Raw genomic sequence first — 27,644 nt, 5'->3', positions numbered from 1 at the left:
GGCTAAAGGCATTAATTACAACTGTAGCTGAGGTTATAATGGGCTGCAAAAATTTCCTGCTGTAATTGGAATATAGATTCAACAGTTTTATTGAATGTCAAAGCACATTATTCCGCACAGCTGCTAGAGAGGCACTGCTGAACCGATGCTTCTCTTCCATGACAAACACCTATTAAGCAGTCAGCATAAACTCTTCCCTTACAACCTCTGACATCACCCCCAGGGCAGGCACACACAGAACAGCAATTGCTGAATTGCGTATGAAAATTATAGTTTATTGTCTATACAACTGAAGGTTTCACTCGGACTCCTGCTTCTGTCGGAGCTGTATAAAGAAGCAATTCTTCTCATAGAACAAATAAGCACAGTACACTATTGTAATCTAAGAAACAGGCACTATTTATGTATTGGAAAGCCTTGCTCTCAATAGGGCTAACAGTCCAATGGCCCATAAGCCACTATTTTAGCAGCTGTAGAAAAGAAAGCTGTGGAAGTCACAAGGAATGAGATGCTAAAAGCAGCAGAGACGGATGATCCCAACACCAACGGGAGGCTTCAAGTCCCAGCTGCTGCCACTGTTAGTTTAGCAAGCAAGACTCGTAGGTGGGGACCACGTACTTAATGTTGATAAAGGCATTTTCTCCTCCGTAGCGCTCGAAGGCCTCCAGCGTCTCCTGGATCAAGTCACCAATGTTCTCCCTCTTCTGCTGGCTGTAGTCAATGCCATCTCCGGAGTTCACTGGTGCATGCAAACACACAAAGAGGGCAGTTATTTCTCCGCAATTTCCCGAAAAGTCCTACACAGTCTAGGCATTTTCTCTGAATGCTTATGAGGAGACACAAACATGCAAGATTTTTACACGATCTTGAAGAGTTTTAAAAGCAGTGGCAACTATACAAAAATACCAACTCCCAAATTGGAGCCAATGAAAAATAATCTAAAATGAAGGAATAATGGAGTAAACAACAGCGAGTGAATCACAGTTACAAGAAAGAGGACAAGTCAGGGACTCTGTTTCTTGATCTGTTATATACAGAGTATTCTCTCGGGCCCTGAGTCTTCTGAAATCACAGCACGGTGTCCTTAGAAGGAACAGTCTATTGTGAGATCAGGCTGTTTGTTCCTTGTGATTTAAAATGGATCTGCTTTGGAATGAGGCTTAGCCCCCACCCCACGTCTCTGCTGCTTTTGAACACATGGCGAACTCTTTCTCCTGAATCCCAGTAACCCAAGTGTTCAGTTCCCTGAAATCATTTTGCTCATTCCAGGTGCAGGTGGGACAGGAGGAAGCTGCTTCTAGTGCCCTGGCTGCTCCCGAACGATCACTCAGTGCTGGGATGCAGCTATTCGTCAGTCAGGGCTTTGCAGGGAGTTTGTGTCACTGCTAGTTTTGGAGTCCCCAAGTCTAGGGAGGTGTGTCAGATGTAGGGTCTGGAAGTGATCGCTTCAGTTGCCTCTCAGGTGCTAGGAGAGAAGCAATTTCTAGGATGGCCTTCAAAGGCCAGGAACCTATGGCTAACAGCCTCTCCTCTATACCACAAACTCAATCTCGAATCCCTTAGAAAAGAGATATGCGATTGTATCCAAGCTGCAGGAGTTACCAAGGGTGAGGGAGTCTGACAAAAATGGGGCCCCTTAGCTTCCATTCTGCGTGTAGACATCCCACAGTTGTTTTCTCTAATGATAGTCATTCCATGCTTTCTGTTGTATTCCACTGTCAGGTAACCAAGGGCTTCAGCGACATTTATTCTCCAAGCAAGCAAGTCATGAATGTGTCCTGCCTTATCTGTGGTGGAAGGAAAGTGCACAGGTAGGCTGGGAGGACCCAGTAGGATGAGGGTGACAGCTCAGGCCTAGAGGGTGCCACGGGGCCAGGGACCTTCAGTGCAACTTGAAAATGTGCATTTCACTAGAGAAAGAATTCATTTGATTCATATTTCAATTGTAGACCCACAATGTTTATTTTGTTTGAATGTGAAAATAATAGAGGGAAAAATGGTGTTTCCAACCTTTTATTCTTCCTTAGTCATCTGAGACATTTAAAAAAGACTTAGTAATGGTTCAGACCAGAATAAATATAACAATTACAATCCTACACAGCATAGGGAAGCAGTTCTTTTGCTTGATGTTTCCAGAAACTTATTAGGGAAATATCACTGTCTTCTGTGATATACATACAATAAATTGCTATCCTTATTCATTTCTTTTGGTGAGGGTGAAGGCAGGCAGATATAACACTGATTTTCAGAAGAAAAAAACAGATTGGGAGTCACACAACTGTAGTGCATGTCATTTATTCATAATAAATGACCTTAAAATGGTTCACAAAGCCATTGCAATTAGGTGGGTTTTTCCTTCCTCATAGTACATGTCTTTGTTCTGTCACAGGTAAAGCTGGATTTCAATTTATTTAAAGTTCGATCATCCCAAATATTCAAATATATAGAACAAAATATTATATATATACACACATACATGTATGAATGACAGAGAGGAACAGAGAGAGAGAGAGGGAGAGATGATGCCGGATACAGTGACTCATGCCTGTAATCCCAGCACTGTGGGAAGCTGAGGTGGGAGGATTGCTTAAGACCAGGAGTTTGAGACCAGCCTGAGCAACACAGCAACACAGCAAGACCCCATCTCTATAAAAGAAATGAAAAAATTAGCTAGGTGTGGTGGCATGCGCCTGTAGTCTCAGCTACTTGAGAGGCTGAGGTGGGAGGATCACTTGAGCCCAGGTGGTCGAGGTGGCAGCGAGCCATGATCGCGCCACTGCACTCCAGCCTGGGCGAAGAGTGAGACCCTGTCTCAAAAACAAACAAACAAAACAAAAAGAATATATCAGATAAACAAAAGATAAGATTTTTAAACAAAAGGGTTCTTGCCCTATTGCTTTTTAGAAAAACAACAACGATAAACTTTGTAAAAACAAACATGTAAACAGATACACCTTTGACGTCCACCGGCTTTTCTGTTTGTATTTCTTAAGATTGACATGGTGTTCTGAGGTGGGAGAAGGTGCAGGTGGGAATGGCTGCAAGGGATAGATGAAGCCCTGTGGCTCCGCTGCAGGGAGCCGTCCACGAAGGGCTTTGAGTTGGATTGAGAGAGGAGGAGGAAGCTTGTGTTGGGAGGAGGCGTTGTTGACATTTGTCACAGGTGTAAAGAAAAGATGTTAAGGAAGAAGGCGGGCAGGACGAAAAGCAACAGGGGATTTGAACAGAGGTGCTGGCGGGAGAACCCTGCATGACAGGGGAGGTCAGCAGCAGGGAACGTGCTTTACAGAAACAACTTCAGCTTCCCAGATTCCAACCAAAGCAGGGACGAATGTCCCCTCAGAGTCGGGCTCATCTTTGTGTGCCCCTTCTCTCCAAATTATAGCTGATAAACTCCTCCTAGGCATGAAAGAGGTGGACCTAGGGAGATGGTGGCATGGCCTGTTTGTGTAGGGCAGACAGCCCATTGCACAAATCCCTGGAGGGCACACGGAAAAGATAGTTGGTGATGATGCTGAGTTGTGGCAGCCGTGATCAAGTTCCTTATGGAGAAAGATACATACATTAGTCACTCATAAACGGTGCCTTTTGTTGGTATATTAGTCAGAAGGTCAAGAGCTCAATAGACCAGGAGACACACATATTTTCCTGATAGAGGGAAAGGGCCTGGAAGATCTGCACACAACGGAAAGCTTAAGGCACCTGCTTTTCCACTGCCCCAGAAGGCAGCAATGACAAGCAGAACTTTAGCTCATGTTCTTGCTTTTTAAAAAATATTTGACTGTAGGAGTAAGTAAACTATGTAGCTTTTTTGTTTTTCCACATTGTATAACCTCAAATGATAAAAGAACAAACCACAATAGGAGTTGCTTATTCAAAAAGTGAGTTGGAGTTGGAATATTTTGTGGTTGCAGAATGTGTATCATTGGGGTAGAGAAAAGGCCAAAAAAGGAACACTTCCCTTACTTTTCATGCTGAAACAATGACCCTTGGGGTCTAATTGTGTTGAGAAGCAGGTGAGTCATGAGGTCTCCATTTCAAACCTGCTATATTGACAGTTTTTTGAGAGCCTGAAATTGAGGTGATTAAGTGCGAACTCACCATTTTAAATACATGCGACACTGTTCAAAAATACATTTGTGAGAATAGGACATTTAAAAAAAAAACAAACCCAAACGGTTATTTACAATTGCCAATTCTGATGAGGAAAATGACATTTCAATTTAGGAAGCAAGGAGTGTATTTGTGTCTGGCAGCTAGAAAATATACACTGATGATGGAAAAGATATGTTTTATTTATAATCAAACAAATACGTCGAAAGCAATGGTTTAAACCAGACTTGGTGCTTCTGGAAGGATGACAAGCAGGCGGAGGAGAACAAGGGATTTAGTTTCCGTTCTTGAAGATCCCTCCACGCAGGAGGCATGCGACCTACTGCCTGAAAGTTGTTCTTGGTTAAAAATTATTTTAAGTGCATTTATTCCTCTGAATATTGGTATTTTTGATGACGTAAGCAGTCTCTTTAAGCATGAATAATATGCACACTCATTTTTCTATCTAAACCTCCTTAAACTGTGCCCACTGGATGCTTTCTCTTTCTGGATGCCATTTTCTTCAGAACTAGGACGCACGTGTCTATCCCAGTCTCTGGTCTCTTGTCCAGCAATGGCATCCTCCCTGCTTCGTGAACTCAGCTTGGGGCTGTGAAGGGACAGTCGTACCCCTTGTTACCGAGGGCCACCGCAATGGGGAGCTACACCTGACACATTTACATTTCACAAAGATATCCGCCACTCTGTGGACACGGACCAGCAAAAGGCTTGGATGACATAGGATTTTGATGATGTATTCTCCAGTTCAATTCTAGACTGTGTGCAAACTTCATTCTTTCTTCTACTTTCTTTAGTGATGACTATTACAGGAGAAAGGAAAAGATCGAAGGTGAGGGAAGCAAAGCCAGAAAGGAAGGACAGCTTTGGTGGCCAGAGCGAGGTCTTCCCACGTTACTCCCATGTTACTCGCGTTGCTCCTCCGTCCTGCAGAACGCCGTGGGTCGTGGCAGCAGCTGCAGCTATTTCACAGGCTGTCCTCCCTGTAGACTAAGCATCTACTCCGCGCTATAGTGCAATGCCAGACAAAAAAGACCCTTGCCTTCCGGGGAGCTTGCCATCCAGCTGAGGAAGCCTAATTAGCCACGCTTCCTATAGGATGCAGTGGTCACTTTCTCCCCCATGGAAGTACGTCTGGACCCAGGCACCCCACTCCTTCCAGAGCCTCCACCCGCTGTGCGTCCCCCGTGGCGCTTTGCTTGCCAGTGAGCCCTGCGTCTTGAGAACTCTGAACGGTTCCTTGTAGTCAAGACACTCGGGGATCCTAGAGACACGAAAAGCAGGAGACTTTGTGTGACGGCCACTGCGAGGCTCAGGGAGAGTTTAATTCAAATTTGGATTTTTCTTACTCTTATGTTTTGGGGCAATACTCTTAAATGGTAAATATATAGCCATTGTATGAACAGTAACACACAAAGGAGTTATTTGGAAATGAAAGCCTTATTGAAGGCACTGGAAAAATAAAACAAATAAACGCTTCCTTTAGATTGCTCACTCCACATGCCTGAAGGGTTGTTCATTTGATGCCGAACAGATGAAGTCATTTATGAACTCTATGTATACTTTTTCGTAATGACTAAGAAGATCCTAAATAGGCACGATTTCAGGAAGGAAGCCCTTCTGTTAATTTTGAGAACGTCCTGGCTGAAGCAGCAGCATCGCACTCTCAAAGCGAACAGCCAGACCACACCGGGGAAGGCAGAGTTGTCAGGTCCACGGGAAGAGAGTCCCGGCCCCAACACGCTCTCCTGCCTGAGATGCCTGAAGAGCTGGAGGCTGTTCGAAGGCAACGAACCAAACATTCTCCCAGGAAACACTAACTTGGGAAACTCCATTAAAAACCACCCAAGTGAATCAGGAAATGGTTAAGAGGTGACTGAGATGATGATAAAACTATCATTACCAGTCTTTCCTCACACCGAATATCTGCTTTCGGAAGCTTGAATTTTATGATGCAATTCGCCATGCTCAGTAACAAAAATGGTTTGTGTTACCTCCTAGGTACACAATAGCTAGACTGTAGAAATGGCTGTAGAAATTAGCAACTATCTCAGACAAATACATGAGGATTATCGTGATAGAACAACATTCACCTTAGCCGCAGGCAGCAGGAGACATTGACTCAGGCAGACTGACTTTCTCCACGCACCCAAGACTGAGTGACAGCCATAAAAACCAAGGCTCTGGAATAAATGGCTGCAGAGGCGTCGCGGTTCAACCGCACCGCCGTTGGTCTAGGGCTGTTCCCTGGCCGTTGGCATGTGGAGCATTTGTTGCCCAGTGTAGCCACTTTGCACTTGAGTGAACCCAGGCCAGATCAAAGCTCTTTCCGTACCCAGCTTTCGTCGGAATCAAGCCGACTGCAGAAATTGCCTTGCCCTGTGTTCCCCAATGGGGCCAGGTAATCTCGTTGAAACAACACTGAGTGGAGTTAAACAACAACAACAAAAATGCTGACAGAAGAAATCAAATAGTTTCTTTCTGGACCAGAAAAGGCATATTTTTGATTCTCAAATGCTGAACTAAAAAATTGCAAGAGCTTTAATGCCCAAGTAAAAGGATTTTCACCTGTTAAGACTTGTAACCTTTGACGTCATCAGGCACAGCTAAAGCTGGCTTTTTTCTGATTGGGTTGTAGTGATGTCTTCCGCTGTGGTGAGCGAGAAAGCGAGCCCTGGGGGCCTGGCTCAGGCCTTGGCAGGTATGTGCAGGTGGAACCCACTGCATATATTATTATCATGTTTCTTGATGACGCTAAGCCTTCACAGATTCTCTGTTGGATTATTCTGCATACATTTCCCCCGCCCACTTTGTATTTTGTTTTTTTTTGGTTTTTTTTTGTTTGTTTGTTTGTTTTTGATACGGAGTCTCACTCTGTGGCCCAAGCTACAGTGTAGTGGTGCAACCTTGGCTCACTGCAGCCTCTGCCTCCCAGGTTCAAGCGATTCTCCTGCCTCAGCCTCCCGAGTAGCTGGGATTACAGGTGTGCACCACGATGCCCAGCTAATTTTTGTATTTTTAGTAGAGACAGAGTTTTGCCATGTTGATCACGCTGGTCTCGAACTCCTGGACTCAAGTGATCCACCCGCCTTGGCCTCCCAAAGTGCTGGGATTACAGGTATGAGCCACCACGCCCAGCCACATTTTCCCTTTGTGAATTTAGAAATGGTTGCTTTTGAGTTTTTTAAATATGAATTAAGAAAGGGGAAAAGGAAGGCTACAGGTATATTTTATCTTTTAAGATATTTACAGTTTAAATACCTAGATTAAATTGTCACGATTTGTTTTGCCAGAAATGTGTTTGTTTGGGTTAGCGTGGACTGAATTTACTATATAGAAATAGCTTTAGCTGTTTTAGAATAGGAGTTTTCTCCTGTAAAGTTTGGATAATTATAGGGAAATAGCTATGAATTCCAATCTGGTCATTTCTGGAGGAGAAAGAGTAAGAAAGAAAAGAGACAGGAGGGGGAAAACCTAGGAACCTAGGATCAAGTTCTTTTTTTTTTTTTTCTTTTTAACAATGAGTAAGAGAAGAGCCTTTTGGGGAGAAGCTGTGAGGTTATCTGCTTTTAGAATCCTAAAGAAATGCTTCTTTCACTCTATTTTTAAAGCTTTGCTATGTTACTTTGAGGGGACTCAACTTTTCTCCCCCTTAACCATAATGTGTGTTGCCCCATTTGGAATCCTGGGTGTTTCTGTGTCTGGGCCATGCTTAGCCACTGCTTCCTTGGCTGACTTCATGTTCTCTTGGAAACTGAAGGTTCCCCACATTCCCTGAAGTATGACCTCACGATGGATATTTCCAAAGTCATGGTTCATGGGTGTGTGAATCGAAGTTGCAATGGTTTTTCAACCAAAACTCACGATAACCACAGCATCTGGCATGCTGGAGATGCCCAAGGGCTCACCCACTTCAAATCTTCTCAGATCTTATTGACATTAATGAAATTCACAAGATTTCTTTCCTCTGAAGATAAAAGCTTTGAAGTAAGCTCTCGATTCCCAGCTGGATGTCTCGTTCTCTTTCTCTCTTCTTGACACCGAAGGCTGGGTCACTAAAGAACTGAGCTACTAAGCCATCGTATTTCCAAAAGCTCGAGGAAACGTTTTCATCTTCTGAATGGGGTCGTTGGTCACTTGGAGATACCATGAATCTTGGCCTAACAGTCAATTCACTATCTAAATTTCCCTTAGATAGACAATGACAATTTCTAAACAGTTGTCGTTATCCAACTGCAAAGTAGATTCATTTATCTATGAAATGTACAACAATAACAATGGGGTCAGACTGATATAGTGAAGAGAATACTGGACTTCAAGGCAAACAGCCTGAGATAAAATTTTCAATAACTTAGTAGCTACAATATTCAATAATTCACTAGCTATTTAACTATGGGCAGGTTATTTAACTTCTCTGAATCTCAGTTACTGCCTCTGAATAAAGACTGAACTTTGGATACTCTGTGATTTCTATTCACCTAACATTACTTTTTATAATATCACAACATAACTTTGGAATAAGCATTTAGAAATGACAGTTATTCAAAGGATGCCTGTATTTCAACTGAAAAGATGATCACAAAGCAACTATGTAATTCTTCAAAGTAAGTCAGAAACCTCATAAGCATCAAAATCAGGTGTCAAGTCAAGTTCTAAGAAAACCTGAAAAGACCAAATGTTTATATAATTGATTCTAGTTAAGAAAGAGTGCACTGTGCAAAACTCATTATTTGTTGACCCCCTACACCAAATGCTATTACATTCTGCTATTTCATTAAATCTATATAGATTTTAAATACCAATTATATGGGTTAATTTCTTTTTTACATACCAATTGACAATGATTTGGTCAAGACTACAAAAAAGCAAGCTAGGGTCTTCTCTGATTAATGACTGTTTTGATCTGAAAGTTATACTAAGAAAAATAGGTGAGTTCATCCATTTATCCCTCTACTGGATAATTATAACAATGGATTCAGTCATCATTGAATTAAGCTGAATTCAAGCTTGCAAAGTAAAAGCTCATCTCTTTTCTTATTGGCCAACATGATTCAGTGAACAGAGTGTTTCAAAAAAGGAGCAGAGGGTTAAGTCCAGCTGTCTGTGTTAAATCTATTTCTCGCTGTCTTATCTCATGGTGGAGTAATAATAACAACAATATAATGTCATTTACACAGATTAGGTCATTTAAAACTAACAATAGCCCTATGAGCTAGATACTATTATTATTCCCCTTCACAGGGGAGAAAACTGAGGTTTTGAGAGGTGAGAAAACTTAGTGAAATGATGTAAGCAGTAAGTGATACTGGGATCCCAAAAAAGAGAAATCGAAGTAAGAATCTGCTGAAGTGCAAGAATGATGGCGGGAAGGTTCAGAAAGAGAGGTCTGAGCATCACATGTCATCACAGCGAGAGCAGAAGGTAGCAGAACATTTGCTACCTACAGAAGAACTTTAGCCCCGTATCATCCGCAGAGAGGTTCCAGGTGAGTCAGTGACAGGGAGATACTGTAGCTGCTGCAACCAACCGGGTAATGTTTCCTAGGATAGTCAATTGCTATGATAAAAAATATATCATTTTTTATGATATAGACTATTACACTATCTTTACTTCATTACAGATCCTTAAAACAATAGCATTCACAGAGATACAGGCAGGATGACAAAAATCAAGGCCGATTGATTTCAAGGACTTTTCTTTCGGTGCCATAAATACGTGATCAGTATGGGGAAGGTCTAGGATCAATTTCTCATTTCATCCCCCCATTTTTATGGGCATCCATTATGATTTATTTTTAGTCTGGTAGATATTAGTTACATAGTCTTCTAGATAAAGAAATTATAAGGCTTTAATGTATACAAGATAGATGAGCAGGCTGAGCGTGACTGCCCAGGGACATCATTGCTACTTAGTGGACAGATGCCTGGTATTGGACCAGAGGCACTAGGAGAACCTATAACTGTGGGATCTCAGGAATAGGGTGAGAAGGTAAAAAGGAGGAACATTCCAAGTATCTGAATGGTCTTAGGAAACAAACCAAAAAGCCACATTGAAGTCACTTATGTTGGGAAAGTTTAGGAATCAAAGTTGAAGGTTCCCATTCTCTACGAAGAGTAGGAGAGTCTCTGGTTTTCCTTCAGGGAAGGGTTTCTTGTGGTTCTCCAACAGTCCTTGCCGGAATCGAATGTGGTGTGGAGGCTCTCAGATGGCCCCCTGGTAAGTGCGTAAGGCTCCTGTGAGGCGTGCAGGCACCGAGTGTGGGCTCGGAAGGTGAAAGGCTGCCTTCGGCCCTTCCTTCTTTGTGCATTTGCTGCTGTGTGGGACATGGCGGGGCCAGGCCTCCCACTCCAGTTCCTCCTGGATCATAGTTTTAATAGGCTGTTTATCTTTCCATCTTCAAAGCCTACTATTCCTAATTCACCCTGCAGAACAATTTATCTCGTCATTTTCTTTTCTGGTTAATAACCAGTGTCTCCATGTTCTATAATGGACCAGATTCAAATCCCCAGTCGTCTGGTCCCTGTGTGATCTCATCTCCCTAATGAAGCCAGTCACCTGCTTTCTCCTCCACAATGGGACCTCCTGCTCCACTCAGGCTGGATTTCTTACTGACCCCACTGCGTGAAATTTTCATCATGTCTAAAATTCCCCAAGGGAATCTTCTCCCCTCTTCCTCCTGGTAAGTTCAAGCTTACCTTTGTTCAGGGCTAGGGTTACTTCCTCTGTGATTTCGACTCCACATCATCTTTCTTTCTTTTGAATTCCTGGAGCACTAGCCTGTAGTCCCCTCCCTGCTTATTTTCAGGTGACTCTAAAACACTTAATAGATGTTTCCTGTTTACTTCGCCCTTTTGCATTCTACCACCTCATTGGGGGAAAGGATCATGGTAGTTATGTTATAAACCTCATCGTGGGCATCAAATTCAAACTGGGCACTTGTAAAATGAATGAATGGAAGTATAAGTAAATGGCTACTTTGTGGGTTTACTAGGTCCAGATGCTGATATAAGCAAACTCAGTTCTAAATAAACTGTATGGTAGGTGTAGTGGCCACCATTTGCCTAATTCCAATTCTTTGTTTACTGTTTCCATATTTGTGAGTTGTTATCAGTGGAAGTAGCACTTACATGAATTTGGAAATGTTTGATCGAGTGAGCTTCAATATGTAGAGGGTCTGTACAGTTAGGGAGCATCATCTATCTGCTTTGCAATGCACTCCTCAACTTAAAGTGGGGTTTACCTGGATCATCTTTCAATTTGAGAAGAAAAAAACTTTTTTTTTCAAAGTGAAAAATGAGATTATCCCATTTACTTTTTTTTTTTTTTGGAATGGAGTCTTGTTCTGTCACCCAGGCTGGAGTATGATGGCTTGATCTCAGCTCACTGCAACCTCCGCCTCCCCTGTAAAAGTGATTCTTCTGCCTCAGCCTCCCGAGTAGCTGAGATTACAGGGGCCTGCCACCATGCCCAGCTAATTTTTGTATTTTTGTATTTTTTTTTTTCAGTAGAGATGGGGTTTCACCATGTTAGCCAAGCTGGTCTCCAACACCTGACCTCAGGTGATCCACCCATCTCAGCTTCCGAAAGTGCTGATATTACAGGCATGAGCCACTGCGCCTGGCCCCATTTACTTTTTAGCAGTTTTTGCTCCAAAAAGAAGAACATGTTGGATTTTTATAGTGCTTTCATTTAATATCTAATTTTGTTTTATATGGTTTCTTTCATAGCTACATGGTAATTTTCAACCAGCTCGCGAAACAGCAAAATAGATGATTTTGATTGGAAAAGAACTGCTGATGGCAGCCCTCAGGAGTGATAAAAACCTATTGGAAATAATTGTAACTACCTCTAGACTGGTGCTGAAAACTTTAAAAAATGAGCCAGACTGGCAGCTGCTATCAGACTTTTCCATTTCCAGATAACGTTAATGATACCAGATACAACCCGTTTTCAGCTCTGATTTTTTTTTTTCTGTAATTGAGGCACAAAAATAAAAATTCATCTCAGATGTCTTTTCTTCTTTTTTGTGAGACAGGGTCTCACTCTGTCGCCCAGGCTGGAGTGCAGTGGCATGATCTCAGCTCACTGCGACCTCGGCATCCCGGGCTCCAACAATTCTCCTGCCTCAGCCTCCCAAGTAGCTGGGACCACACGCTACCACGCCCAGTTAATTTTTTAATTTTTTGTAGAGATGGGGTTTTGCCATGTTGCCCAGGCTGATCTCGAACGTCTGGACTTAAGTCATCCACCTGCCCCGGCCTCCCAAAGTGCTGGGATTACAGACTTGGCCCCCTCACCCGGCTCATCTCAGATTTCTAATAAATGTCATCAGCAAACACATTAAACTATGGGGAAATGCATTTCTAAAATGATAAACTCGGAACTTAGGAGCCTTTGCGTATCCTTCCCAGTGCTCACCATCGTGACAAGATAAGACTGAATCATTGTAGGTGACTGGGCTGCACAGCAGGGCACAGAGCTACAGAGTAAAAGATTCTCATGGCCTTGACGTGTTGCTTGTTCTATTGAGAAAAATAATTAAATGGATAAACTCGCCAATCGTGCTTACGATGAAAAAACACGTTACACCATTTCTGTAGATTGGATGTTTCCCCGAATATTTGGGATATATCTCAGCTTGCCTAAAGTACCTACTCTTTGAAAATTCTAAGATGAATTAATGGATGCAAAATTTGAATAGATTTCCAAACCCTTAACTGGATATTTTACAGAGTGGGACTATCTCTTCAAATGAACTCAAGTAATGCAAACATAATACATTTAATGAACAAATCAAAGCAGTCTGATGGCTGAACTCAGTTAACTGCTCTGAAAGTGATGGAGTTAAATCCATCAAGCCTTTTACAACTGTCTTAGTTAAAAATAACCTAGAAAGAGCTTTCCAAGTTCTGACTATCAGCCTTTATCAGCTTCTACACTGGTGAGTTAAATGTGGCAAGAGACATCCACTTTGACCCCAGTGTATTAATTCAGGGCACAGTCTGAAAATACTCGAGCTTGCCTGATATTTTTACAAATGTTTAAGGCTTTAAAGCCCAATCAAAGTTTTCACCATACCATACAAAGAGAGAGAGAGAGAGAGAGAGAGAGAAAAGAGAGAGAGAGAACAGTATCTAAACTGTGGAGGGGAATTTTAAATGTGGCCATTTAATTTGCCACAGCAGCAAAAATGGGTTTGCACAATGGACACTGAAGCTTGTTGGAAATGTTGATAGGTGAAATATGCTGACGTTTGATACTTTTGAATAAAGAATGTTTATTTGTCCGAGTTACATTTTTATCTCTTAAAATTCCTCACTTGAGTGTACCCGATTGCTTTGCCCTGAATCAGGACATTAAGATTCGTCTGGACAAAGGCAGCATGGATATAAAACAACAGGACCCCCGAGGGGCGGAGGCGTGTTCTTGTTGAACACAAATGGCCATGCATCACGGCTGTACTGCAACAGGGGAAACGATATCCATCCGTAAGGATAGGTTCCAGGACAAAAATAAGAGAATATGCATTACATTTATATTAATTTAATGTGCTGTTGATAAATTTTGACAACCATTATTACTGCACCTGCTATTTTGTCTATACTGTAGCTCCCAGGTAGGAGTAGACTGGCCATCATTTAACTCTCCTCTGGGAGAGGACAGGAAGTATAACCCCACAGAACGCCATGGACTGTTCTTTGCTTTATTGTTTAATAAAATGGGTTTACTCTACAACCTCACAAAGGAACAACACTTCTAAAGAGCAGCTGCTTCATCCTCAGGCCGTGAGGGAGAGCAGGACTTGTTATCTGGACTCACCTTGAACTTGGAGCCCTCATCTTTGGGATATCCCTTTATGGGTTTTTTCAGTCTAGGCTGGTACCTTGGACCCTGCTTACATCTCTGATTAAGATACTTGGTTGTAGGACTTTATGAGCAAAGAACGTAGAGCTTAAGCTTACACTTAATCCTTCCGTTTTCCTTCAGATATAGTTCAATATGTTGGTGCTTAACTGAATGGGGAAAAGACTGACTCTTCTTCTGCAAGTGGCATCCAGACGTGGCCATCTGAAGGCTGGTAGCTCTGTTACTTCCTTTTTGTCTCCACAAAGTCCTGATTTTTCCAATTTTAGGACACAGCTCATGACTGGCCCATTCCCTAGACTGCTGGCTGACTGTGAGAGATGCAGCCCTGATAAGCCAACAGGAAGCAGCAGATGTGGCCCTACTAAACTCACGGGAAGCAGCAGATGTGGCCTGACTAAACTCACGGGAGGAAGCAGATTTTATTTTCAAATGCACACCTGATATTTGTGCTTCAAGCCACAAAAAGGTCATTCTTTTGTAGTATCCCTATGGGATTTAATATTTGCAAAATAATTTATATTCCTGTTTCCTGATTTTGTGTTTTTGAGGCAGGATATCTGAAGGCACTTAGTACATGTGTTATAATTCCAATTTATGTCACACAAGTAGCTGAATTGAGGGAGAGAGAGAGTATCTCCTTGCCCATTGCTGTCCATGAGGAGAGAACCCGGTTAAGCAGGAGATGGTAAGAAGCGTCGGCAGCACCCTGGCTCACGTCTTTCCCTGCGGGAAGAAAGCGAGGGTGGAGGCGTCAAGGAGATTCCCTTCTGCTTCTCTACAGAGGCGAAAATCCCCGCATCTACCTCCACCTTCTCTGCACAGGTTTCTACGTTGGCCTCTGAGCCCAAAGAAATCCTCCGTCCTCTTCCAGACTCTTCAGCGCCATGGTCCTAGGCCCAATGGGATGGAGAAGACGTCATAGCTCCAGCCCCAGACCAGGCTCCCAAATTCAATGTCATCTGCGGAGTAGACTCAGAGCCCTGAGTAAACTGAGGCAAATGTTCTGGCAAGCAGGCTCACTCACCAGGCTTCCACTAAGTCTGGCGCCTGCCACCTTAGGTCTGGACAATGTAAACCTCCAGAGGCTGATGGAGACCTGGACAAAGGGCTCAACTGATTTTCTGGCTTCACCCCAGTGTCACCTCCCAGAGTTCTGTTGTCTTTCACCTGCCCAAGGCCCCCGGATAGGCCATTCCACTTAGTTCCAGCTTCTTGGCAATATCTGTATTGGGAGCCTTGTGCCCCCTATGTGTTTCTATCAGCAAGACCCTGGACTTAAAGACTTGCCATGTGATGGTGGGTCCTCACTCTAGGCTATATGTTTTTTTGGTTTTGTTTTCTTTGTGTTTTTTTTTGAGACGGAGTCTCCCTTTGTTGCCTAGGCTGGAGTGTAGTGGTGTGATCTTGGCTCACTGCAACCTCTGCCTCCCTGGTTCAAGTGATTCTCCTGCCTCAGCCTCCCAAGTAGCTGGGACTACAGGCATGCGCCACCACGCCCGGCTAATTTTTGTATTTTTAGTAGAGACGGGGTTTCACTATGTTGGTGAGGCTGGTCTCGAACTCTTGATCTCATGATCCGCTTGCCTCAGCTTCCCAAAGTGCTGGGATTACAGGCATAAGCACCACGCCTGGCCTATGTTTAGTTTTTATAGACACCTTTGGGTCAAAGGAGCAGCTCCAGTGGTGGGAATTTGGGGAGTCAAGGTAGTCTGGCAGAGGAAGCGCTGATGGAAAGGCAACCCTCCTGGCCTTGAGGACGCCAACTTCATCATCCACTCTCCTCATCACAGGTAGGCTCTGGCTGCAGGGCAGGGTGGGCAGGTCAGGCTGATGGTTCCTGACATGTCTATGGGGCTTGGGTGATGGGAAGGGCCCCCAGAGCAACAGCTGGAGCATTCGTCTTGGTGAAATACAGCTGTCTTCATTTGGCCACATAGACTGCCTGGTGCTCAGATCAGTGTCTGTTTGTAAACTGGCTTTCCAGTTGGAGGATAAAAGAACAAGGTAATAAATCCAAGCTGGGACTCAGGAAACAGGTTCTAATTTGAACTCAGATGTCATCATCCAAATTCTGTGATTTCAAGAAGACCAGCTGTGTTCTAGAGCTTCAGCAGCTGAGTGAGGATAGATTATTGGACTAGAGTGGGAATGTAGACTAGGTGGCTCACATTCTGGCAGAGGAGTCCGGTAATATGTCAGGTAACCAACCATTAAATAAGAATATTTCAGAGTGAGAAGTCCTAGCAAGGAACGGCAGGAAGGTGGTGTGGTAGGGACAGACTCGGGAGGCCACTACAGGCAGGGTGATCCAGAAGATCTCCCTGGGAAAATTAAATTTAAGCTGACATCTTAGTGTGAAGAAGTCGGCTTGGGAGAAAGAAACAAACTTGGGAAGGACGTGCAGTGCAGAACAGCAAAGGCAAAGACCTTGAGGTTGGAATGCGTTGTTACCGGAGAGGATGATTTCACCGAGTTATGACATCCGGGGTCTTCAACATTGATATCTACTATACTTGGTTATCATTTGTAATGGCTGTTTAGTAGCTATGGAATGGAAGGAATACAAGTTACTCAGCTCTTCTTCTCTGGTTAGAGACATGAAGTCTACCTCCAGATTTGCGCAATTTTTGTTAGTGATGTAATCAACATCTTTGAGCGTAAAGTCTTTTTCCTCAGTAGTATTATTTCCTTGAAGGAATTCTCAAAAGTGAGGTTACTGCTTCAAAGAATATGAACATTTTGTGCTTACTGGTATAGGCTGCCACATTGATTGTTCAGAAAGGTCAGGTCAGTCTATGCTGTTCCAGCAACACGTGTGGATACCTGCTTTATCACAGCATTGGGTGTTAGAATTAAAATTGTGTTTGCTAATCCAGCGTCTATAAAATCCTACTCTAAGGTTGCATTAGTCAGCATTTTTCTAATTACTGAGGAGGGTTAATGTTTTCCCATGTATTGTTTTGCTGTGTGGGATTTTTTTTTTCCCTTTGTGAGAGTGATTTGTTCTTATCTTTGGCCTATTTGTCTACTGGGTAGCAGTTATAAAAGAAACAAGGTCTCATCTTATCACCCTGGGAAGCTAGGGAGTGGACCAGCAGATCTCTGAAGTTAGATTTTTTGGCACGCACAAGCCACTCCAGCATTCATTTCTTTTTGACTGATGCAATAAGCACTATTTCAGAGAGCAAAGGGACGTGCTGAAGAGTCACTATCACTTCTAAAGGTGCCCAGGTGTCCCTGGGCAGCACCCTGGGCACTGAAGAATTGGAGGGATTATGTTAAGCAATGCAGAGGACATTGCACGGTCAGTCAATCATTGTGAGAAGCTGAATTGACGGTCATATACAGAAGGAGGCACATTTACAGTGAATTTGGTTTCTAAAAAGCTTGCTTTACATCCTTATGACTGCACACCCACCCACCCATCAGGTGGCTGTGAAGGGTCGCTAATCAGAGGCAAGAACTCACACTTCTGGGTGCAGCCCTCAGGTTTACAAAGTGTCTTAAATTGGATTAAGTATCAATGAGGCTACACATAAAGTCATTGTTATTTTGGTTTGTATGTGAAAAGTGTTAATTTGTTCAATGTAAACATTCATGATATATTGCAATTGATTTGAACTTGTGTTGGCATTTCTACATGTTTTAATATATGGGGAGCCTCTGAAGATGAGAGTGGGCTGGGATGCTCTTGACATCTAGGAAGCCCAGGCTGAAGGCTGGGAAGCAGATAGATAAGACATAGCTCACTAGGTCCTGGGAGATGAACTTGGAGGAGGCAGACGAAGCTAAGGCAGAAGCATTTCCTCTTATTGAAGGTTAAAAGACCAGTAGCAGTGGAAACTGCAGTCTGCTATTTATCTTCAGGCTAGGGGCAGTGCAGACAGCTGCAACACGAGCCTCCTTATAAAACCATGCCAGCAACCTGAACCGTGACCTCCACTGGAGAAGTATTTCAGTGGGTGTACTGACATCCTCTTTAAGCACCAGTGAGCACCGTGGTGTCAATTTTGTTTTGAGGTCTGGTGATTTTGTTCACCCTCTTTAGTGAATAATAGGGAGACAAAGTCTTTACATAGTCTTATTTCAATTTAATTAAGGAAACAAAGCTTTGTAGCAGGAAGAAAGACACTACATTGAGAGCAGGTTTGAAAGTTAAAAACAAACATTACAAAAAGATTTTGAATTTCTGAGAGGCAGTGAGCTATCGCAGAATCGGATCGACAATGGACACAGCTATTCAAGTTAAGGTAAAATAATGATTTGGATAGATAGTTCAGTACATGTGATCTTTAGTTCGAAATTATCTGGGTATTTCTTTTACTTTTTTCATGTCCCTTTATGTAGTTATGGCCTGTTAGAAGAGACATTATAAATTAAGAAAAAGCAAGCTGTTGACAGAAATCAGTGTGACTCATTTAAAGTGGTTTTTCTCATATCGAAAAGCTACTGGCAGGTTTAATTATTGCCGTATCTGAAAGACCAAAGTACATTAAAATGCGTGAAATAAACGGCTAGGCTGCCCCCATCACTGAGTGCTATGGTCATCATTCTAGTAGTGTGTCTTTCAGGAAACCTTTTATGAATCCCATAAAGAACTATATCACTGGGCCCCCAAACATTCCACATGTAAAAAGTCTGATGGTGGGCTGGGTGCGGTGGCTCACGCCTGTAATCTCAGCACTTTGGGAGGACGAGGCGAGTGGATCGTGCAGTCAGAAGTTCAAGACCAGCCTGGCCAAGATGGTGAAACTCCGTCTCTACTAAAAATATAAAAGTTAGCCAGGCGTGGTGGCAGGTGCCTGTAATCCCAGGTACTCGGGAGGCTGAGGCAGAGAATTGCTTGAACTCGGGAGGCAGAGTTTGCAGCAAGCCGAGATTGTGCCACTGCACGCCAGCCTGGGAGACAGTGAGACTCCGTCTCAAAAAAAAAAAAAAAAAAAAAAAAAAAAAGCCTGAAGGTGAAGAAAATTACTCAGAATACTAAATTCCTATAAGTCCTGTTATGATTGTTTTCTGCTTGAAGGAACTCAATGGACTCGCTTTTTAATTAGTTCTACTATTCTACCCCAAAAACCTGACTGCTGTAAGATAGCAAATTAGAGCTTTTGGCAAGAAATAGACTTTGGGGGTCTATATTTCCTGAATAAAGTAAAATGGGTTTCCATGAGTCTCCTAACACCCCCCAGGGGCTGCGATGTGAAGGCAGCCTCCTGCTGCTCTGGGTTATAGAGTTTAGAACTACCTGGGGTTTGCTAAGGAAGCCCTTCTGATTAGCAGAAGGCCAGGGCTACTCAGGGTCTCAGGGCACGGGACAAGGATCCTGAACTGGCCCTCTGGGAAGCAAGGTGTCAGGCATCAGGCTAGGAGTTTTATTTGTGCTCCTTCATTTAATCCTTAATTCTATGAGGTTGGCCATGATGCTAAAGATGATGGTAAAGACTCTCCAATACTCTTCCCAGGGATCTATGTTAGCTTGTGGCTGTGAAGGTTAAATAGCGTATATATGCAAAGCAGCTGCTATCTACTAGTAAGTCCTGCAGCAGAGTTTGCTGTAATTATACTCATTATTATAATATCAGTATCAGGGCTTCTTACAAGGTAGTTCTTACAATTAAATGAACTAATTTATAGACAGCACCTAGCCGAAAGCTTGACATTTATGGGATGCTAAAAAATGTTAGTTTCTTTCACTTCCCTAATACGATCAATTCAAGGAGTTCATGGTGCATTCATTAATATTCCAAATCTGCCCACTGCATGGACGAGCAAATTGTCAAAGTGGGGTTTGATATCTGGTCAACCTAAAACTGAAGGCTCGGCTGTTTCCATTACAGTCTGCTTCCTTGCTAAGGGCGCTCAGGGTCGGTGCGGCCAAACCCAATTAACACAGACATTCCTTATGGTTGCCCTTGTAATCACTTTAGGACAGGAGCTCCTCCTAATCTGTGAATTATTTGGTTTTAAATACATTTTTCTCTGTGTCATTTTTCTTTTGTATGCATTTACATTTTTAAAAATAGGCACATAGCCTAGAACAATTATAAAAGCGAACACTGCTTTATAATGAACCAGATCACATTGCCAATATTCAACTCTTTTTGGCTAAAAAATGTCAATTTCATGTGGTTTAACCTAAATTTTAATTCTTACTGTGTGTCAGGCACTATGGTAAGCGTTTAAGTACATTTAGCTTATTTAATTTGAATTCTCATTAATCCCCACAGCAACCTTGAAAAGCTGATAATGTTACTGCTCACATTTTTACAGATGAGGAGCCCGTGGTACAGAAAGGTTAAGTTCAACTACCAACCATCAAAGGGAAGCCGCCATATGCAAAATAATGAAATGTCTTTATAGATGCTTTGGCTGAGAAATTCAGCTGTGATATATATGAAAACAAAGTGAAACAAAAAATATCATTTAAAAACATTTCTTTACAATGGACATATTATTCAGATGAAAACTGTTTTCCTTCTAATCTTAAAATTTTCTATTATTATCTAGCTAATCTATCATCCATCTATAGCTTTCAAATTATCTGTGAAATTAATTATTCATTAAGTAATTAACAATTATAATTACAAATTATAATTTTGAGTCATCGTGATTGGTAGAATTTAAATGCAAAGATATGGCTGTCAGAAAATTTACTAAAAAAGAAAACAAAAATTTGTTCCTAACCGATCCTTAAAAATATGTCTTTCCTTTCAAATTTTCTCCAGTGGTTCTCTTTTCCTTGGGCTGCCATTTTACATTCGGGGAAAACTGAGACCAACATTGACCACCTGACCTTTATTGACTACATTTTAAACGTAAATTTTGTTTTTAGTAATTTTCCTTGCTTTTCCATGAAAATAATTTGTTTACAGGTAGCCTCCTCACTAAGTCTGTAATATGCTTTTTTAGTGGTTTTAGAAAAATATTTCTGTAGGGGATACAAAATAATATTATGATGACATAATTTGTTTTACTTCCCTGCAATTTCATATAAATATACATAAAGCAATATTATAGCATATTAGCTTTCTTATATGAGATTAAATTCTCATTAATATATTTTTAATGTTTTATGAAAAATATTTTAATACAAAGAAGTACGATTTCCTCATCTATTTTACCACAATTGCATTTTTTGTTTTAGATCATTTTCATTAAAATATCTTCTGTTTCCTAATTCATTTTTTGGGGGGAAAGAAATAATTGGGTCATATTCTATAATTGCTATTGGAGCTATCAGACTAGGTTGTATCTTGGCAAAAATAAAATCTAGGTCGGAACTAGAAAACTTTAAAGTGCTAGAAGATATTGTTATTAGACTTTATAAGAATGTATCAAAATGTGGTTAGTATTGTCATTTTCTCTTCACAGTTACCTCTTTTATATTTATGATGAGAAAAACATATGCTTTCTTCTGGATTTTTATTTCGTTTCCAGAAATGATTAAAATTCTACTTAAAAATCACAACACTGTAAAACTATATTCCCTGTACACCTTATTTTAACGTTTGAGTATTTATGTTCACTTTCTCTAATGGGAAGGTGGACTGTCATTATGTATATTTATCTTGTTGTTTTACGTCCACTTAATTCCCCAATTCTTTATGTGGAAGTTACGTATTTTAGTTACAAATCTTTTTCATCTCATGAACTATGGGTAGGTAGGTAATAAGTGAAATTTCTAAAAATCACATTCCCGTAGTTCATGATGTAACTGTCAGCTACACGGTCAGCAGTCGACCTGGGACAGCTGCCTTGTGGTTATACAGCTGCTTTGATCACTCAGAAATAAGCACAGGAGGCTTCACTCCGTTGTTTTGCTTTAACTGTTGCACGTTCTTACCCTTTTTACCTGCGTGGAACTAAGGGCTGGCTTTGGGCCTCTGGACCAAACCACAGAGGTAACTTTAGTGCCCACACACTGGCTTATCCTGGCACGTGCACATACACATGTGCATGCAATGCTGCTATCCCTGCCAGGAAGGATTTAAGGTACTTCCATTCGATCATTACAGCTGAAATCATTGTTGATTGTTGTTGATGACCTAGGTGTCATTAAGCTCTCCAGAGAACAAAATGGTTCATAGGATTTTCCAGAAACTTGACTTGCTGCTGAACTTTTCATGTTGAGAATAAAGGAAAGTCACGAAAAATCTTTTCTGGTGACTCAAATAATCCCTGGATACACTGGGAAGATGTCTAAATATTAGCACTATGTTTGATTTGTACATTCAGGATCAATCTATATCTATTTCTATCTTTGAAAAAAATCCTTGCAAGTTTGTGAGATTGCCTGCTCACTGATCAGAAGGTAACATCCGTCTTGTGTAATAGCAACGCACAAGGAATGGAGGAAAATCTTTGTAAAGAAATCGAAAAAACAGAACTTTGAACTAATCTGGTTTAGATTACTCAATATTATTAAAGAGTATTAAGGTTAGCCTAGTGGTCAGGAAATTTAAATGTTTTCAAATTGTGTGCTATTTAAAACAAACATTGGGGACTGGGCACGGTGGCTCACACCTGTAATCTCAGCACTTTGGAAGGCCAAGGAGGGTGGATCACCTGAGGTCAGGAGTCTGAGACCAGCCTGTTAACATGGTGAAACCCCATTTCTACTAAAAAAAAAATAATAAATTAAAAAATGTAAAAAATTAGCTGGGTGTGGTGGCAGGTGCCTGTAATCCCAGCTACTTAGGAGGCTGAGGCAGGAGAATCACTTGAACCCAGAGGTGAAGGTTGCAGTGAGCTGAGATTGTGCCATTGCATTCCAGCCTGGGTGACAGAGCAAGACTCCATCTCAAAAATACAAAACAAAAAAGCCATGGGCCCAGTGATAGTTTCCCATAACAATTCTTCCTCCATTCTGAATTTCTTATGCTTTATTTTAGTGAAAATGTTGTTCCATGAAAAATGTTAAGACATTGGATTATGCTACCAAAAGAGTTTGGTCTTGCCGCTTGTAAAAGTGTAGGAATTGCTGGCTTAAGCCCATCCTCTCCACCAGCCCCTCGATTGTGGAGGTTGGTCTTCCTTTCTGTTTCTGTTGCCACCACCACACTTCGTCCCTTATGGTCTGTCTCCAAATTTACCTTCCTGCAATAACTTCTCCACTGCCCTCTCCTGCCTTCTCCTTTATCCCTTTAAGTCCACCCTTTTCCACTGCCTACTTAAACCTTCATTCGCTCAGCTTGTGTTGCATTTCTCTACAGGGAAAAACCTTCAGAAATGTACCATTATCTGTTGAATAAATTTCAGTTTCCTTGGCCTGGCATTAAGCCCTACATGATGGGCTTCAGGCCAATCATCTCCTAATCCTCCCTCACAGCAACATCAGGCTCTAGTTAAACCATGATTGTTACCCCCAGACAAGAGTCAGGGCCTCCCCACCTCCTTATCTGGGCTGGGTCGTTTCTTTCTGCTGAGGTTCCTTCCCCAGCTCTGCTTATGAAAATCTGTGAAGGTGCCTTGATCTCTGAATCACCAGAGTCAGAAGACATTTGTCTTTCCTTTAAGCCTTAGCAATGTTGGTGCTTCTCTAGAGGCCCTCGATAAATACCACATTCTGAAGTTACTGAGTTACTGTGAAAATATCTCATTTATAAGAATTAGGCTCCTTGAAGAGGGAAGCCATCTTGGAATCCTCTGTGGTGTCTATCAACTCAGTCGATGTTCAAGAGACGTGTGCTGGAAAAGGAATATGAAGAGAAATCTAGCTGCCTGAGGAAAGGGGGCTGGCCCACAGTTGCATCCGGGTCTCTGGATCCGTGGGATGCAGGTGCCCTGCAGGCCAGCTCTGGGGAGCAGAGGGGTCATCTTGCAGGGTGACCCGCAGGCCAGCTCTGGCAGGCAGAAGGGTCATCTGGAGGCGGAGCAGAAACCTGAGAACCCAGACTCAGGGAGAGGCCGCTGGGCAGCCGGGCACTGAAGCCAGGAACACAGGGATTTGAAGTAAACGGCCAGGCCAGTGCCTGCCAGAAAGGAAGTCCACGTTCCGAGGAGTGGGAGAAACCGTTTGCTTACGAACCTTTGACCAGGAAAGCAGAGGGGCAAAGAGGCCAGTCAGAGGCAGAGAGGAGGCCCCACCGAGGCAACCCGACCTGCCAATGCCCCTTCCTCTCCCTAAGCTGAGCTCATGCGCATCGATTTCATTTAACTAACGGCATTTATAGGTGACCATTGTGTGGAAGGCACTAGCTTAAGTGCTCTCCCATTGAGTCATGACACAGTAATAGTGACAGTGCTAACACCGTTGAATATTTTCTATTGCCAGGAGCTGAACTGTGCCTAAATGCATTATTTCATCTAATCTTAGTAACTCAACTGTGAGGCAGGTGCTATGATTAGCATCCTTACTGAAAGCTGAGGCAACGGAGGCTTAGAGAAGTGACGTGGTTTGCCCAGATTCCAAGGAATAAGTGGGGGCAGCCCCAGGTCCAGGGGTGGGGGCAGGCTGCGGGGCGCTCAGCCACTCCTCCCCACCTTCTTCCCATTGGCTCAGTCCCTTGCATTTTCACTGGCCCCAGGGGTAGCAATACCTTTTAGATATGGGTGCTGGTCAACATTTTTGGTCCCTTGGAAAATTCTCTCCTACAAAATAGGTTATGAATGTAACCCAGTCCCCATTAAGATGGTCACTCAGTGATTGTGTGTGTGTGTGTGTGTGTGTACGCGCACATGTCCGTGTGAGAATTAAGTGAATCTGGAGTTGGCACAGAGTGGGGACTGGCTTGTGAGTAGGGTAGTGGGTAACTGGAAGAGGACTGAGGCCGGGCGTGGTGGCTCACGCCTGTAATCCCAGAACTTTGGGAGGCCGAGGTGGGTGGACCACCTGAGGTCAGGAGTTCGAGGCCAGACTGACTAACATGGTCATTATAAACTGACCAACCCAGTCTCTACTAAAAATACAAAATTAACCAAGGGTGGTGGCGCATGCCTGTAATCCCAGCTACTCGGGAGGCTGAGGCAGGAGAATCGCTTGAACCTGGCAGGCGGAGGTTGCGGTGAGCCGAGATGGCACCACTGTACTCCAGCCAGGGCAACAAGAGTGAAACTCCATCTAAAAAAAAAAAGAGAGAGAAAGAAAGAAAGAAAAAAGAAAGGAAGGAAGGAAGGAAGGAAGGAAGGAAGGAAGGAAGGAAGAAAGAAAGAAAGAAAGAAAGAAAGAAAAAGAAAGAAAGAAAGAAAGAAAGAAAGAAAGAGAAAGAAAAAAGAAAAAGAAAAGAAAAACAGAAGAGGACTGAGTAATGCTGTGGTCAAGGTGGAGGGGGGGTGCACAAGCTCTGCCCCTGCCCTGGCACCAGCTGCCCCTGCCCCAGCTCCCAGTCTTCATTTCCTCATAGGTAAAGCAGGGAGCAGAACAACTCCCTCCTGGACTAGTACAGGGCCGGGGAGGACAACGTGTACCGCACGTAGTGAGGATTTACCCGATGGACATGCTGTGATGGCCGGGGCTGGTATTTAGACTGCAGCTATTAATAGAATGACATTGCAGAACTAGATTCATGATAAGGCTTCCTTAACTTTCATTTAATTCTATTTCACATGGAATCTTAAGTATTTTAAACAATTAAAAACAGTTAGAAAGAAATATTGAGGAAGTCAATGCAAAAGAATTAAAAGTTCTTTACAAAAGAAAAACCCAAGATTCATATGAGAACGATAGCTACTCTCAACCTACAATGTCCCTAAGTGAAGTGATTTGGGAATAGTTAGGAAAAGGAACCGCATCGTGAAAAACATCTTGGAACTGATAAGGTTCTAACGCATTTAATGCCAAATCAGGAGAGCCAGTAAACTAAAACAAACAATGAGATCAAAGCAGCAGTGAATACTCTGCACACCAGCGAGTCCCGACACACGGGAACTGGCGCAAGGTTCAGTCGGTCCACGGCCAAACTCAGCCTCTGCTCATGTGGGGTAGATATCAGTGCACGGAATTCCAAATTTGTTGGTGTGGTTTCCAGCGACCAGTTCCAGCCTCCCATCTGCATGCCACAGTCTAGCATCTCAGTGGCAACTGGCTGACCTTGAGCCTGTCCTTGCTGATGGAGGGACTGCTTTTATCACTGGGCTTCACCTTTGCTGGGCACGACCTTCTCATCTCACTGTGGCAATTCACAGCTAATTGCACTAACGAAGGGCAGCGTCTGAATAAGTCCCCCCTGAAGAACATGCAATCTGAATTCACATGTATCTCTTTTTAGAGTGCATTCCGTGATGTTTTGCTACACACATACCCTCTAAATTGTAGTTATTTTAGATATTCTTCAAAACTAATTTATGTTTCTGTGTATTCTGGGAAGGTAATTGGGAAAAGCCATTCAAAAGTGTTGAGTGGTATAGAAGAGTTAGTTATTCTGTAATAAAAAGTTCTCTATGCATTGTTTTTCTTAGATAATCGAGAACACATTTTATGCTTAAACTTCAGGCAAAGTGATGCATAAAATGAATCAGCATTATAAAATTGGCAACACGGGATTTTTCGTTTTATTAGTTCCCATTCAAAGGTATGACAGTTGTGAAACTCTTTTATACTCATTTAGAATTTCAAATGTAGGAGAATGTTAGTAAATGAATCTAATCCTTGTAATGATCCTGCATAACAGAGCTTATTATCCTGTTTTTCAGACGAGGAAACCAAGGCCAAGAAACTGTAACAGGTAAGTCCCAAAGCATGGGGGTGGCACACCAGGTGACAGGCCTGTCGGGCTCTTGCCACCGTGACATCTACCTTTAATGACCTCAGTTACAGAATACCACGTACACGGAGCATCAGGAAAGAAGCGCATTTTTTTTTTTTTTTTTTTTTGCCACTGTCAAGTTTAAAATTCTTGTGGCTGAAAGCTCAAGATAACTCTGAAGGTGAATCAGATGCCAGCTCCCCTTCAAACGCCATCAGTGCTTGGCATTTCAAGCGCATGAGACGAAATTGCAATTAAGAAAACCCGAGAATCTCACTGAGATGCTGCAACTAGCCATTATCACAAGATAAATGTCTTTTTTGAAAAACAAACTAAAAAGATGATACAGAATAAATGTTTGAATAATGTCTAAATTCTGTGGGGAAAAGAGAAGAAAGAACCCGGAGGCCTAGTCTCTCCAAATCATTTCCTTAATTTTTAAGAAAACAACAAAACCAAATAAATAGCTGCTTCTGTGGTATTTCTGAAAACGTGGGATTCTGAATGTGAGATCCTGAAAATCCCTAGGAACCTCCAGACTACATAACCCTCAGCATGGCCACGGTCGGGCCACACTGTTCCGAGGCTTCCCAACCACACATGCCACACTCAGAGCAACGCGTGTGCCTGGTTTCCTCGTTCAATTATTTTTCTCCATTAAATGAGTGGAAAATAATGTTGTCCATCCGTCAGGAGACTGGCTGGTGTTCTGTTTTTTGTGTTCTTTGCTCAAACACTTCCATTCCGACTGTTAAAAGACTATCTGTGTAAATGGTCAGGGCTTGGGAGTGTCCATTTGAGGTGATCTAAGAGAAGGTCAGGATTGAAAAGAAACAGGTAAGAAATACAGAGCCTTGAAGCGTCCCCAGAGCTGGCTCAGTTGTGACCCAGATCCTGCGGGCTGTGAGGGGCCTGGGTAGCCTCCCCAGGAGGAGCTGAGCATGGCCACGCGTGTGGCCTGTGGTGACAAACGTGGGGGCGAAG

At 42.6% G+C, this 27,644-nt stretch overlaps 1 protein-coding gene across 1 annotated transcript in view; it reads right to left on the bottom strand.

Annotated features, from left to right (window-relative positions):
• Positions 1 to 254: 254 nt before the first annotated feature.
• PACRG (parkin coregulated) overlaps positions 255 to 27,644 on the bottom strand; it is a 584,691-nt gene continuing 557,301 nt past the window's right edge. The window contains exon 5 of the mRNA XM_050789307.1: positions 255 to 739. Coding sequence (XP_050645264.1) covers positions 579 to 739 — 161 coding nt within the window. The 3' untranslated portion in view covers positions 255 to 578. The remainder of the gene's footprint in view (positions 740 to 27,644) is intronic.

The sequence above is a fragment of the Macaca thibetana genome, chromosome 4 (assembly GCF_024542745.1).
Source record: "Macaca thibetana thibetana isolate TM-01 chromosome 4, ASM2454274v1, whole genome shotgun sequence".
Taxonomy (NCBI): Eukaryota; Metazoa; Chordata; class Mammalia; order Primates; family Cercopithecidae; genus Macaca; species Macaca thibetana.
This window is presented reverse-complemented; position numbering and strand designations above follow the sequence as displayed.